The sequence below is a fragment of the Neovison vison genome, chromosome 1 (assembly GCF_020171115.1).
Source record: "Neovison vison isolate M4711 chromosome 1, ASM_NN_V1, whole genome shotgun sequence".
In the NCBI taxonomy this organism is placed as follows: Eukaryota; Metazoa; Chordata; class Mammalia; order Carnivora; family Mustelidae; genus Neogale; species Neogale vison.
The window spans coordinates 42,636,291-42,652,566 of record NC_058091.1 but is presented as its reverse complement, the minus strand read 5'-3'; the positions used below and the strand labels follow the sequence as shown (position 1 = coordinate 42,652,566).

At 37.0% G+C, this 16,276-nt stretch overlaps 1 protein-coding gene across 2 annotated transcripts in view; it reads left to right on the top strand.

The window, feature by feature from the left end:
- The window catches only part of ORC3 (origin recognition complex subunit 3), a 63,198-nt gene that overhangs the window by 40,458 nt on the left and 6,464 nt on the right, over positions 1 to 16,276 (top strand). For both annotated transcript variants that reach the window (XM_044245952.1, XM_044245962.1), the window contains 3 exons: positions 11,331 to 11,464; positions 14,141 to 14,217; positions 15,472 to 15,572. In XM_044245952.1, the coding sequence (XP_044101887.1) occupies positions 11,331 to 11,464; positions 14,141 to 14,217; positions 15,472 to 15,572 (312 nt within the window). The remainder of the gene's footprint in view (positions 1 to 11,330; positions 11,465 to 14,140; positions 14,218 to 15,471; positions 15,573 to 16,276) is intronic.

Here is a 16,276-nt window from a genome sequence, read left to right as displayed (position 1 = left end):
TTGGTAATCTTGGGATACAATTCAAGGATCAAGAATGCCAAGGCCAGTTCCAAAGTAGAGTAAGAAAACATGAGCAATAATAGTAATGGTGATAGTCATAATGACTGTTTATGAAGGCTTGCAGTACGTCAGGCACTGTGTTGGGAACTTCCAGTACATTTCCTGTCTAATAATGTAAGCACACATTTGCACACATAATATTATCCAAACTTTACAACTCAGGATACTGAAGCATTCATAGGGCTTAGATGATTTGCCTGAGATCTCTTAGCTATTGATGGAACCAGAATTCTATTCCAGATCTGACTTCACAGCTATTGTACCTCCATTATTCTTTGCTAAGATCTAAAATATGGATTTGGGGATCTGAATAAAGCAGAAACAACAAATAGAAAGTGAAGTTTCAGTCATCTGGCTAAGCTGAGGTCAGAAACATAGGAATGAAAAAAGCACTAAGGATAAAATATGGCAGGTGCAGCAAGGACAGGTTAGAGTCTGGGCACTACAAGAATCTGAAAATCTCCCCAGACTGGATTTCTTTTCCCTTTTGTAGAGATTGGTTGTGGACAAGGAATCAGGGACACTTGTCAGTTTAGGCATTCTAAGTCGGAATCATCTGAATATAGGAAACCAGACATTCTCATCATCTGTCTTCAAACAGTTCAAGTCATGAGAGAAAATAAGATGAAAATGATCACTGAATGTCATGGGAAGAAAAACTAAGGTGCTACATAGTCTAGTAACATTTCCAACTTGATTTTTTTGTTGTTAAGTTCCTTAAATACAGTATTTCTCTTGAAAAATCCTTTTTATCTGGAAACTGATATGTTTAACCATAGATGAACTTGATGAAATATTTTGTGATCATTAATAAAAAAGTATTAATTCCTGATATTTGTGTGGAACCACAAAAGAATAGCCAAAGCAATCTTGAGAACACAGGTGGGGAGGCATTATGCTTCTTGATTTCAAACTATATTACAAAGTTGTAGTAGTCAAAAGAGTATAGCATTGACTTAAAAAAAGACACATAGGTGAATAGAATGGAGACCCCAGACATAAATCCACACATGTATGGACAATTTATGACAGAGGAGACAAGAATATATAATGGGGCAAGGACAATCTCTTCAATAAATGGTATTAGGGAAACTGGATTCCTTTCTTACATTATTCATAAAAATCAACTCAAAAATGGATTAAAGCCTTGGACTTGAAACCACAAAACTAGAAGAAAACATAATTGAAGTCCTTGACATTGGTTTTGGCAATGATATTTGGGCTTTGACCCCAAAAGTAAAAATAAACAAATGGGACTATATGAAACTGAAAAGCTTCTACAGAGTAAACGAGAAACCATCAACAAGATTAAAAGGCAACCTATCAAATGGGAGAAAGTGTTAGCAAATCATTCATCTGAGAAGGGATTAATATGCAAAATACAAAAAGAATTCCTACTCAATAGAAAAAAACAGTGGATTAAAAAATGGGAAGAGGATCTAATCTGAACAGATATTTTTCTGAAGATGTACAGATGGCCAACAGGTACATGAAAAGATGCTTTAGCATCACTAATCACCAGAGAAATGCAAATCAAAACCACGGTGAGTGAAATAACACCTCACACCTGTTAGGATATAACACCCCACATCTCACAAATTGTGAGGAATACTTGTGCCCAATTGGTGGAGATGTAAATTGGTGCAGTCATTATAGAAAACTGTGGAGATTCCTCAAAAAATTAAAAATTCCTCAAAAAAAATTTTTTTTAAAATTTTTAAAAAATATAAAAAAAGTAGAACTACCATTTAACCTAGCAATTTCACTTCTGGTTGTTTATCTGAAAGAAATGAAAATGCTAATTCAAAAAGATAACAGCACTGATGGATGATACTAGTGTCCATTAGTTGATGAATGGATAAAGAAACACACACATACATACAAATGTTATTCATCCTTAAAAAGAAGGAAGTCCTGCCATAACATCAAACTCCATACTGAGAACAGATTAGTGCTTGTTAGAGTTGCAGGGTGGGCAAAATGTGTGAAGGCGGTCAAAGGGTACAGACTTCCAGTTGTAGAATAAAGAAGCCCTGGGGATGTAATGTATAGTATGATTGTAATTAATACCACTGTAGTGCATACTTGAAATTTGCTAAGAGAGTAGATCTTAAAAGTTTGTATAACTGTGTGATGATGGATGTTAACTGGACTTATGGTAATCATTCCACAATATACACATCAAATCATTTATGTTGTACACATTAATATGTTAACCTCAATTTTATTTTTTAATTTTTATTTTGTTAAGATTTATTTGAGAGAGGTAGAGAGCTCAGAAGCAGAGGGGAGGAACAGAGGGAGAGGTAGAAGCGGACTCCCCGCTGAGCAGGGAGCCCCCCTACACAGGGTTCAATTCCAGGACCCTGGGATCATGACCTGAGCTGAAGGCAGGTGCTTAACCAGCTGAGCCACTCAGGCTCCCCTAATTATCTCAATTTTAAAATGTATTTATAAGGTATTTATAATGGGGGAAATGTCACATATTCATTAGTAGGAAAAGACTTACAGAATTTTATGTCACAGTTACTTTTTTTTTTTTTTAAGATTTTATTTATTTATTTGACAGACAGAGATCACAAGTCGGCAGAGAGGCAGGCAGAGAGAGGGGAGGAAGCAAGCTCCCTGCTGAGCAGAGAGCCCGATGCGGGGCTCAATCCCAGGACTCTGAGATCATGACCCGAGCCGAAGGCAGCAGCTTAACCCACTGAGCCACCCAGGTGCCCCACAGTTAATTTTAAAATGTGTGCAACAGACATTGGTGTGCATGCGGGAAGCATGCAAGTATGTCTTTATAATAGGTCATAATTTGACATGAGTGCGTTGGTTCCACATGTCCCCCATAGACTTTGTTCTTTCAGTCAACTCTTGGAGCATGAAGACCACATCCCCATACAGGATATGAGTTGGTTAATTTTTCACTTGAGTATGTATCATTATATAAGGATATATTTCACTTAAAACACCATTTGCAAACAGGAAGTGGTAAAAATGATGCTAACACAGCAGTGAGCTAGGTGAGTACCCTGGGCTTTTTGTGGTCAGCTGTGAAAGAACTTAAGAGGAAAAATTTGCCTTTCTGTTGGAGAAGATTTCTTAACAGACATCTAGAAATCAAACACTTGATCAAGAATTTTTCAGACTTTTAAAATTCAAAAATCCTTGCTTCAGTAATAAGGTTTTAAGGATTGACAAAAGTCATAGAGTCCCCGACTTACAGGAACACAATGGAATACCTGGACCTGAAGAATACTGCAATCGCACATCAGTTACCATGCGTTGCTGTGGTAGTGATTCTTGGCTTGAGGGTAATGACAAGTGTGCCCGTCTTAGGGAATTTATTCTGCCCCTCGCCCTATAATTGAGAATTACTCATCAAAGATTATCTCATTTTCTTCCAAATAAGGAAACCAGAGACATAAACATTGAGTAAATTTTCTGCAGTTGACAGAGCTGGAATTTAAATCTAAATCTTCAAAGTCAAGTCCATTTTTCAGCCCTATCCCAATTATTTGAGAGGTATATAAAAGATCATTTCTGTGGGTTTGTGGGCAGTAGTCCATGTTCAGAACACAGCACAAATACTAAAGTGAACCAGTCAAGCAAGCATCTGTGGACAAAAACCCCTATCCTACTCTAACACGAGGCTTCTTGGCACAGAGTGTAGACCTCTAAATTAAAGGAGCCACAGTGTCTAGTCCGCTTATCCCAAGTGTAACCTTACAAGTTTGCTATAGAAACAGGTTTGTAAACTGGAGTTGATTGGTAGCTGAAGGAATTTACTTTAGGCTGAAAGAAATTACTCTGATTTCTGAGTAAGGCTTTTGAGTTAAACAGTAATATATTAGCAGGTCAGCTCAGCTTTCATTGAGTTAAAAAAACATGACCCAAGTAATACTAACATTTGATCGCTTTAGTTTAAAGAGACTAGAGATTTGGAATCTAAATAATGCACTGTTTCCTGATTTTGCAGATCAGCTTTAGATGACATTTGAAGCTCTAGTCAAGAAACAGCATAGCTCCACAGTCTTGGGGATGCTTCCTCAATAGCATAATTTAACTTTTGAGGATCAAGATTTGTCCATGCAGCATTTATATGAGACTGTACAGTTAAAATGTAATTTCTTTCTTAGAACAAGAATTGCCAGTCCTGAACTGGCGTCACATGAGGTCCTCCACAGGCATGTGTACACTTGGAGTAAAATCAAACCGCTGAATTGTTGAAGCTCATTTTGTAGCAAAAGATGTTGATAGTCGTGGTTTTTACAGTACTGATTTTCAGGCTTTAGTGTGCATAAGAGTCAGCAGAGGTGTAGAAAACATGTATTCCTTTGCCTTCTCCACAGAGATTTGGAATCTCTTGGGAACCTGGCTGTGGGGCAGAAGGAATCTGCATTGAACAAGCACTCCGTCACATTTGGACACGTAATCAGTCCAAAGGACCACACTTTAAGAAACACTGTTGTAGAAAATAAAGGGGAATAGGAATAGAGTATGCAAAATTGAGGGAAAAAATGAAGCCATCAAAGGAAAAGAAAAGGCTTTATTGGTGGAGAAGCTAGATGGCTTGAGGGAAGTGATCTCAGATTGGTTCTGAAATGAAACAAGGTCTTCCACTGCTAGTAGTGAGCAGTGGCTTTTTTAATAGACAAAAAAAAAAGATGTGGAAATTTATTTTAAGTTTTTATTTATCAAACATTTGGTGCTGTACTATTTTCTGCTAGAAAATGAACAGGTAGCTAAGAAATGTTACTTTAAAAACTCAGAAATAGCTAATCAAATTTAATTTGACAACTTTTTTCTTTTAAAAAGAAATATAAATAAATATTATATATAAAAATTAAAAAGTAGTGCATCATAAGGTATGTATGTATTTTAGTTTACTGAAGTTTGTTTCTAACCATATGATATATTTTAATTTATTCGTTTTGACTTACATAAAAGAGCATAGTTCCCACAAAGGGCACTATAACTTCTAAGTGCTCCCCTACCTGAACTAATTTGTCAGTAGAGAAACTATTGTTCCCTAAGGCCTAAGGTCAAACTATCAGTGTATGGCATTGCCTTGTTCATCCATTCAAGAAAGGTTTTTTTAAATGCTTGCTATGTGGAACCACTGATGTAATTACAAAGATGAGCCTAGTCCTTAACCTATACTGGATATTGGTCAAGTGAGAGATTAAGGTAGCCAAATAGGCAGTTAGAATACAGAGAAAGAAGTGCCGTGGTGGGTGAGGTCTCAGGTGCTAAGGAGCTAACAGTCTGGACAGTGAACCTTCACCGAGGAGGTCAAGCAGTTTCTCAAAGGAAGTAGCATCTAACATGAAATGTCAGGGTTGGGAGGAATTATGCATATTTTTGGTTTCTGTTTCACTTGTTACCATATCAGATACTTTGTTGTGTTGTCTTTGAAGAAGATAATCTCTGTGAGTATGGTTTTTTGGTAAGCTTTTTTGTTTTCTTCTAGTCTTCACTGATACATTTGCAGGTTTGAATTTTTGAAGCTGATTAATGAAAATGTCTGTTTAAAGCCTGAGAACTCATTATTTAGAGGATTTTTGCATTAGCCATGGATTGGCCAGTTTCTCCTTATTGCCTGTTCTCAATCAGACATTTATATAATCAGTACTTAACCAGGAATTATTGGCTTTCTGCATGATGAAGCAGAACACTCATTGCCCTCAAGGATGATTGTTTTTAATGATTGCTAAATGATTCCCTTTCTTAGTTAAGGAAACTTTTTTTTTTTTTATGACAACCCATAAAGCTTTTAACACATTAAGTATCACAAGCCTTTTTTGAATCATTTACCTGAAGGTTAAAAAAAAAAAAATCACTTAATCACGTGTTTAAAGTTAAATAGCTCTTTTTCAGCATTAATGTGACCTATCCTAATATGCTTTTTCCTTTGTCTTTAGTGGGGTGGCTTTCACACTTTTTAATTCTGATACTTTTTTTCGATTTTATTCTATTTCTTTTAAAGCTAAATGCTAAATGGGATCTGCCAGAATTCAAAAGCATGTTCACACTGTCTCTAGTTCCTCTCTCCTCATTCTCTTTTTAACTGATTTGGATTTTGCACTCTATTAATAGACTACTTTGATTAAGGTCACTGGTGACCTTGATGTTCCTAAATCTAATGGTCAGTTATTTATATAGATATAAAGATATAATATATCTTTATTTGTGTTAACCTGTTATCAACATTAACACAGTTCATCACTCCTTCCCTTAATGACTTTCAGGACCCAAACTCGGTTTTTCTCCTACCTGGCTGCATGCTCCTTCTCAGTCTTCTTTGGTAGTTTTTCTTCTCCCTGACACCTTAACATTACAGTGAGCTAGGGCTTACTCGAAAGCCCACTTTTCTTATGACTGCAAGTTTGTTACTCCATGTACCCATTTAAAGTCTCCACTTACATACCCAAAATACATCTCAATGGTAACACGTTCAAAACTGAACGCCTAATTTTCCCTTTAAACTTAAAATCTTTCAGTGGACTTTTTATCCTTCTCATTGTTGAAAACCAAAAACTTGGGTTCTGCCTTCAAAATATATCAAGAATCAAACTTCCTCTTGCCACCTTCCCTCACTGGTACCACCACTATCCAAGTCACTGTTCTCTTACCTGGAAAATCGCAGAATTGTTTCCCTGGCTTCTATACATATTCCCCTACAGGTTTTTCTCAAAACAGCTGTTAGCTCAGTCCTTCTAAAATACATATCACTCCTTAGCTCAAAAGTCTCCATTAACTCCCCGTTTTACTCAGAGTAAAAGCCACAGTCTGTACCATAATGACCCTACGTGATCTTCATTGCCTCTCTTATTTCACTTCCTACTGCTTGATCGTCTCTCTTTCCACTTCAGGCACCTTGGCTGCCGTGTTCTTGAACATGCAGACATACACTCAGTGTAGGACCTTTGCAGGCATTGTTTTCTATGCCAGGTATTTATATGGCTGACTCTCTTGCCTTCTTCACATGTTTGGTCAAATGTCATCTTCTTAGTGAGGCCTAGTAATCATTTTAAAATTGAAACCCATCTACTCCTCTCCCAACTTCCCCCCCTTAATTCTGCTCAACACTTTTATGTAATACCAATTTTTAGCATATATATATAGTAATATGAGGTAGATAGATACTGTTTGTTGTCTATGCCCTACCCGCACCCCTCCCCCTCAACCCTTTGCCAGAATATGAGTTTCATGAAGACAGGGGTCTTCATGAGATGAATCCCAAATGCCCAGAACAGTGCCTGGTGTGTAGTAGGCATTTAATAAGTGTTCACTGAAGGGAGGAGGGAAGGAAAGAAGTAAGGGTTTTATGACTTACCTAATTGTTAAAATCCATTTTGAAAACTCAGTTTGAAAAATGCTGGTCTAGTGGCTAGACTCAATCCTTAATTTTATATTTGGGGTGCTAGTATATATTAACAAGCTTTCAGGGATAAAATTTTCATTTTTTAGTTTTTAGTTAGTTTTGTTCAGTTAAGTTTGGTTTGTCCAAAGTGCTGGTTGGAGTCATTCTAATAATAATCTAAATGAAAGCATAACAGTGCTTTTCAGATACTGCCATTTGTGTTTTATAACTTTGAAGGCCATCATTTACCATTTGCAATTTGTACTTTTCAGATCTTTTTCCAGGCACCAACAGGTATTAAGTCATACTGTATTTGATGTTACACAATTTTGGATTTTTGTGGAATTTGGTTGGTTTTTGTTGTGGTAGTTACATGTTTTGCATCTAATAGTCTACCGTGGACACTGTATCTTGAGGTGTGATACATGGATGCCAAGCCAGACTTGGTTCAGATCAGTTTGTATTTAGGTTCTAATTCTTCATTGTTAACAGTAGTCACCAAGGCTGAATGCTTTGATATGTTTGTATAATTATTTCCACAGAGTACATACAGACAGACTTTCTGGGTCTAAAATAACAGTATTTTTCCAAGGTACACTTGTGCCAGCAATATGTCAGTATTTGTTTCCCCATACTCTTGCTGATCCTAGATATTACAAGGGTTAAATATCTTTATTTTCTTCTAGTATCTTATGATTGATAGACTGCTTCTTTCCCCACCCCCATGTCATACGCGCATTATTATTCTCTCTGAAATAGGTGTAATAAGAGGTATAGTAATCTCTTTTTCTCAAACTAGTTATTTCCAGTACATCCTATCCCATGATTAGAAATACTGTGGGATCAAATTCCCATATGGTCCTCAAGCTCTTTATAGACTCTTACTCTCACTATTTCCTGTCCATTCCTACAAAGTACTGTCTGATTTTAATCACTGTATCTTACCCCTTTTGATAAATTCATAGCCCTACTACACACACTCAAGTATATACACATTGTTCCCCCTTTTTAGGAATGACTATTTTTGCAGATATGTTTTAGAATAATTTTGGTGGGTTTTAAAGAAATACCCACTGGAATTTTGTTTCAAATGTATTAAAGGTATATATTAACTTGGAATGAATTTGTTTCTATACAGTATTGGGGGTTAGAACTTTAAAATGTCCATTTATTCAGGGCTTTCTTTTTGTTATATGTCTTACGTAGTTGTAAAATACATTGCTGGGTTTTCTATAGTTTTTGTTGCCATTTTGAGCATGCCCCTTTTTCCGTTACATAGTTCTGTATCAAATGCATTACATGTACATGTGAGGCCCTGACACAGTGTATGTGTATACATGCCATACACCCATGCATCCTTCACACTCTTTAATACTTAGTTCTTTTAGATTTCCTAGCCTTACAGTCACATTGTGTGCAAATAATAAATTGCATCTCCTTTTCTAATGCTTGTACCATTTCTTTTTTCTTAATTTGTTGTAGCAACTAGACTCTAGAATGATGTTAGATAATAGTGATGATAGGCAGGTTTATACTGATTTTGTGTATGTATAATTAGATTGAAAAAATTTAATTAATGATTTTATTGTGTTGATCACATTATTAGCTCAATTAGCCTTGAAGTTTTGTTTAATATTAAACCAAAGAGTACTTAGATAAGTGCAAGATCTTTTGCTACTCTGGAAACTACAACGCCATTGTCTTTGACTAATAATAAAAAGAGTAATAACTTTCTGAATTTCTAGAAGTTTACATCTGAAGTGAAGGATCTACCTCATCCAAGCAAATGCCACATCGTGGCTCAGTTGGTTGAGCAGCTGCCTTCGGCTCAGGTCATGATCCCAGTGTCCTGAGATCGAGCCCCACATCGGGCTCCTTGCTCGGCAGGGAGCCTGCTTCTCCCTCTGCCTCTGCATGCCATTCTGTCTGCCTGTGCTCGCTCTCTCTCTCCCTCTCTTTCTCTGATAAATAAATAAAATCTTTTAAAAAAAATTATAAAAAAAAAGTTATGACTATAAAGTTTGACTTCAAAATTATGTGACTTAATGCCATTTTTCTTGCGCTCTGAGAGTGAGTAATAGGCTGGGCTTTGCCTACCTCAATACTCCGTTTTCTAAGCTGCAAACAGATGCCAGGTGTGGCTGCCTGCAGCCAGGGCCGCTAGTTCTCAGGTTGCTGCCCCTCCCAGCAAGCCTGTGCCGGTGATTCCTTGGACCTAGAAAATGCTGATCTTGGCTATTTGAGTAGGGCTAAAGGTTAGGTATAACAGATTGTTCAAGTGTATCTGACTTTGAGTTAACTCTCAACAATTTAATTCCATCTAGGCAACAGAAAGCCAGACATTTTAAATCGTGTCGAATGTAATTAAGAATTAAACGTGTTGGCTTAATTTTCTTTGACCTGTTAGTTGCCTTTCATTCCCAGGTAAAGATTAATTTTCTTTGACCTGTTAGTTGCCTTTCATTCCCAGGTAAAGATTACTAATACTTCAGATAAATATATTATTGTTATGGAAGGAGGAAGAGAAGGTTTTGTACTTTTTCTTAAAACTGGGCAGAAGTTTACTTTTGTGCACCCCTACCTACCAGTTTCCATATTTATTGGCTATTTGACATTTTTTTAAGTTTTAGGTTTGGGTTTAAATTTTAGTTGAAGTAATCAGCTTAATCTCTCAATAGTCTTAGTCTACTTAGCTTTATATCTTTTTTTTTTTTTTTAAGATTTTATTTATTTGACAGAGGGAGGCAGCAAGAGAGGGAACACAAGCAGTGGGAGTGGAAGATGGAGAGCAGGCTTCCCGCCAAGCGGGGAGCCCAGCGCGGGGCTTGATCTTAGGACCCTGGGATCGTGACCTGAGCTGAAGGCAGACGTTTCATCATTGATCCACCCAGGCGCCCCTTAGTTTTATATCTTTTAGCGAACTTAGTAATATTAATATTTTTCCCAGGTTTTTTATTATGAAAAATGTCAAACCTAAGATGGTTATCTTGTAGAATGGCCCACATTCTGGATCTGTCTGAGTGTTCCTTCATGATTAATGTAAGAACTTACAATCATCATAGTCTTCGTTACTTAGGTCCATTTACTGAGAATAATTTTTATACTTCTGTCATGGCATTTAATAATTACTAATATTGACCTAATTCCATTTCATTCTGTTACTGAATATGATCTTAGTGGAGATATCCTAATGATTCTGAGAACAGGATCCTAATTTTAGAAGATCTGTGTTCTCTCCATTTCTAACAAAGATCTCCTCTGTGGACTTAATACAACCATTCCACCTGTGCTATTTAAAACACAGAGAATTGCTTACCTCTTTTAAAGTTTAGTGGATTTACTGACTGATGTTCATAAAGCCCATAGAAGATGTAAAATATAGCTAAAATGGTAATAATTAGAGAAATGATTGTGATTTTTTTTAATCCTTTCAAACAAACTTTAATGTAGCCTATGTGTTGTATCCTCAGCAGACGTTCTGTCTCATACTTAGAGCTGAAGGAAAGGAACATTAACCTTAAATGTCTACTAGGTGGTAAGCACTGTGCTAGAGTCTTCAAATGCATCTTCTTACTTAATTAGATACATGAATTCTTATTTCCATTTTATAGATAAGGAAACCAAGGGTCAGAGGAGTTTACTAGCTTGCTCCGTATTACAAACATGGTGTACCTGCTGCCGTCAGGCTGTGAGCACGGAGCTCTGTACGTTTTCTAAGTTAGGTTTCATCATGAGAACTTTTCTAAATACTTCTGAAATGTCACGTATGTTGAAGAAGATCTCCTCCCCCAAATTTGGTAGCTACTAGTGAAGAATTTACACCATCGAAACATTTAATATGCAGACAGTGTTTTTTAAGTATATTAATTTTCCAGTTACAGTATATCTCCTGTCACTGATTCTGTTCCAGGATGTTGGCAAAGGATGAACTGATGGCCATACTTCAGAAATGTTTCCAGGTTTTTAAGTCCTCTTCTGAAAAGCAGCTTGGGAGCACAGCAAAGAGAATAGAGGAGTTTCTGGCCCAGTTTCAGAGTCTTGATGGTGAGAATATAATATCTTGCCAATTCTACTGGTTATGACAGTCATTTAAATAAAATAACATGGAAAAATCCCACTTTTGATGTTTCAGAGATGAAGAGATAAAGTAGTTCACAGTCGGTCAGCATACCAACCCTCAGAATGTCATATCCTGACCAGTACAAATAAGACAAATCGTTCTCTTCCAGAGTTGGTTTAAACAATGAAAGCATCAAATGGGCAGGAAAAAAAAAAAATTCTTCCTCCAGACGGACAGTTTAGAGGACTTACCTTTAAAAAAAACAAAAAGAAATCAAAAAGATTGGAGAGAGTAGCAGGGCATCATAATTAAGGACTCCTTTTAGATGTTTTTTCTTAAGCTTTTCATCAAGTTCTTTATAGATTTCAAAAACACTGCATAAATCATTTGTAATCCTGAAAAATAATAGCTGTGAACCACTTTCACAGCAATGAGGCTCATTGGTATGCTGATTACCAAAATATGCATGAAGTCGGCTTTAATCGGATTTATGAAAACCGGAGTCTTTCAGTCCTAAGCAAACCGAGGCAGCCTGGCATCCCCCAGTGTTGGAGTGTTATCATTTCCTTGATTTTGCCTGACTGCCACGCCATCACTTCTGTTTGCTGAGTGCAGGCGTAGCTGATGGTGGATAGGTGATCAGGTTCTGCTTTCTAATGCAGCCAGACTTCTGTGTTCTCCTAGGGCACCATGGATTGATCCTGACCATTCATGGGCTCTTGCTCTTTTCTGGCACTAAAGGATGGCATTCTTTTGGTAAAACAAACAAAACAAGTGTGCACCCTTTACTTCCCCCTAGAGGGAAATTGTAATTTGGGAGGGGAGGGAAAGAGGCAGCTTGGTATGTAAGTCCATAGATGGGACATGGCTTGGTGAAAATACTTCGCTTGGAATGTCTGTATCAATCCTTTCTCTGTTTGGCAAAGGTTCCTTTGTCCTGAGAATCCTTTGGGTTAAAGGAAACTGCTTTTGCCGAACTCCCTCCGTATCTGTCCACAGCTGCCATGCTAGGTACCTGATGAATGCTTAGTCAGTGGAAGACGAAGAGACAGTTTGCTTGCCTGGAGTGACCTGAGCAGCCAGAATGAGGAAGAACAATAGTAAGAGGGTTTGCTTTAGGTTCTTTGTAGGCGCTGCTCTTTTGCAGTACAGCATGAGCCAAGCCATTTTTCAAATCATAAAATTTTAAAGGACTAGAAATTGGTATCATAGAGATCATTGAGTTCGGTTACAAACAGAAACTAAAGCCCAGGAAGAGAATGTAACTTGCTCTGGATCCCACAGGTAGCTAGTGCTAGCGCCCAGGCTAGAGCCACCTTTCTTAAACCAACTCATTGTTTTGTTTTCCCTCATTCATAATTTAAATGCCCCTTAACCATGGCCACTAGGACAGTGAGGAGACACCCTTAAGGACACAAAATAGGTAAAAGACTTAATATAAGTAAATTGGGTAAATTTCAGTCTTTTACGAAATTGGACTCAGATTTGTCTAAATTAAAACTTCAGATATCACAATAAATTAAGTTGGTGAAACAAATTCTGTGGCATACTAAATAATAAAGGAATGCAGCTTTTAGAAATGGGAAATTTGGAGATTAAGATCATTACCATTCGAAAGGTAAAGAATTTTACAAGTTGGAACAAAACCAATGTCTTTAAGAAAAATCTGTATTTCTTTATTCTCAAAATGACACATTGTTAATAATAAAGTGAAATTAAACTCCGCACATTGGACAAGTACAAATATTTGGCTATATGCTATTTCTGGTTCCTTAACACTTGCTACATTTTATAGTCTGGGTTTAAAATTACATTTGGAGGGTTAAGTAGGTCAGAATGTCATATCAGATTTATTTTTAAGGCTCTGCTATATGTTAATGAAATGGGACAAAGAATTTATTAGATATTTTAATCTTAAATTGTATCTTTCTTGAGCCAGAAATTACCCATCGTGGCGAAATTGACTGAGGATGATGCAGATTTTGCAGTCACATCCTGTTGTCTTAGATTTGGTCCAAATAAGCCCTGTGAGTGTGAGGTTCCTAAAACCTGCCCTTACAAGGAAAGGGTTTTTTAGAGCCTCATGCCCTCTAGAAGCACAACTACACCTTTTACCAGATACGGTTTTCTTTTCCTTTTGCCAAAGAACTATAGTGCACTTTGTTTTAGTAGATTATTTCAAGTCTTTTACACACTACCTCTTTCATACTCAAGTAGCCTTGTGTCAAAAATAGTGAATTAGAAGGTTGATGCTGGGTTTGCAGGGTGTGTGTTTGTGTTGTTTACGGTCTTGGCATAATCAAAGGAATACAGTTTAAATTTGTTTCTTAAAAAGCCATTTATAACAGCGCAAAGAATTGGAGTTTTTTGCTCTTGGCTTATGGGGTTTTGTATGTACCTTTGTTTTGCTTTCATTGTGGTCATGTTTTTAAAATCCAGTTGCTGGTTTGTTGAAGCCATCTCTGTGACATAATTATGTAATATTTATAGACCTTCAGCTTCTGGGGGAAATCATTAATTTGATGTGACCTTGATGCCTTGCCACATTGGAAAAAAATAGATCAAACTTTATTTCCCTTGGAGTAGTAGAAATACTTGTTCTCTTTGACTTGAATGGATTTACCCTAGTTGCTATATATTGGTTTTCTATTAAAAATTAGAAGCCAAAGAAGAAGAAGATACTTCTGGGTCACAGCCAAAGGGGCTTCAGAAGACAGACCTCTATCATCTTCAGAAGGTAACTTCTCCTTCCAACTGCATCTTGGCATTTCTTTTTTTCAGTGTGTGCTCTAGGTTAGCTCTGCCTAAATGTTTTTGTTTTTAACTTTTAAACCACAACCAGCAACAAAGCAGATTTTGTAACTCATTTATAAATTGAACATCCTGTTTATCTGGTCCATTGCTGTCCTCACTCTGTATTTATGAAGAGTGGAATTTACTAGAGAGGAATTTACTAGCCAACATAGGTGGGAACTGTTCCTTTAGCCTCAGAGAGAAAAAAAGAATCAACTACTAGTAAGGAAAAAATGGGAACACTGTTGCCAATAGGAATCTAATTATTTATCTGATGTATTTTGTTTGTTTGTTTGTTTGGTCAGAGAAACCCAAAATAGCCTAATCCATAATTTTAGATACTTTTCTTGATTTTTTAAAAATGCATATTCAGTAGAGAGTAGAAACTGAGCCACAGTATGTCCAACATAATCTTTTTCAGATATTTCTAAGTTTATGGTCTTCTTTGTCAACACAAAGATCTTTCTTTGTATCATAATACCAAGTTATGATAAATGTAGAGTAAGCTTTCAGTCAAAGCAAGACAGAACACATTGAGTTTATTCTATTTAGATGGACAAAGGCTAAGGCTGTTTTTGTTTCTTTTAAGTCTCTTCTTTATTTTTATTTTTTATTACCATATAATGTATTATTTGTTTCAAGGGTACAGGTCTGTGAATCATCAGGCTTACACATTTCACAGCACTCACCATAGCATATACCCTCCCACTGTCCATCACCCAGCCACTCCATTCCTCCCATCCCCCTCCCCTCCAGCAACCCTCAGTTTGTTTCCGGAGATTAAGAGTCTCCTATGGTTTGTCTCCCTCCCTGATCCCATCTTGTTTCATTTTTCTCTCCCTCTTCTCCCCACAACCCCCTGCCCTGCCTCTCAGATTCCTCATATCAGAGAGATCATATGATAACTGTCTTTCTCTGAGTGTTAAGTCTTTCTCTTAACTGAAGTAATGGGGTTGTGGATTGGTGGCACTCTACCATGATAGCAATAAAGTGAGCTATCCTTTTTCTCTTTCCCTGAAAACCTGCTTGATACATATTTGAAGCAAGACACTTAGGAGGGATTCTTTCTAGACCTTAAAAAGCAAAACCCATTTTGATCTGGTTCGTTCTCTCCACATTCTGTTTATGGACCTAGCACTCCCTGTGAGGAATTTTCTATTGCAGAATCACCAGAAAGAATATGTTCTTTCATTCATAGTCCTTATTGGAAATGAAGGAATTAAGAAGAACAAGTAAGAAGCAGACCAGGTTTGAAGTACTCCGAGAAAAAGTTGTCAACTTCATTGAAAGTCTGGTGAGGTGAGTCTGTTGCTCTTAAAAGCTAAAAGTCAGGCTATTTTCCCAACAACACTGGAGTGACAGCTGTCCATAGCCAGTCCAGGGCACTTTCTTCTAAATTAGATTAGGCTTTATTCTTTTCAGGTCCCTCTGTATAGCTTAGAATTATAATTTTGATTCATTTTCATCCTTATTAAGATGTCTGATCAAATGACTAGTTCAGTCCTCTATGCCAGTTCAAGAACACAATTCAAATTTGATATAGTTCATTAGGCTGGAGTGGGGGGTGGGATGGGGGTGGAAACAGAAAGTGAGTGTTTTTTCCCCTTTCTCATAACAAGAGTGTTTGCATTGCACTTTATCCTTGTTCTGTCTTTGCTGGGAGAATGCTGAATCTGCGCCAAGCCCAGAAGACAGAGCAGGCTAGCCATAATGTCCTCTTTTATCCCAAGTAAAGGACTTTATTCTAAGGAATAGCAGTGCATCTTATGAGGACTACCTTCATGTTGGGAAATGTACTCATAGTAATTTAGAAGTCCATTAGCTCTGCCTGTATTTTAAAATAGGATTCCTTTTTGGGAAACCCAGATCATTCTAATTTACAGATTTCCCAAAAGGCAGTTTTAGTAGGTGTGTGAAATTACCCACCTAAAAGCTGCCTTTCAAGCAGTTGGGACATGCTATAGGAAAAAGAGAAATGTGAAAAACAAAATGATTTAATAGTT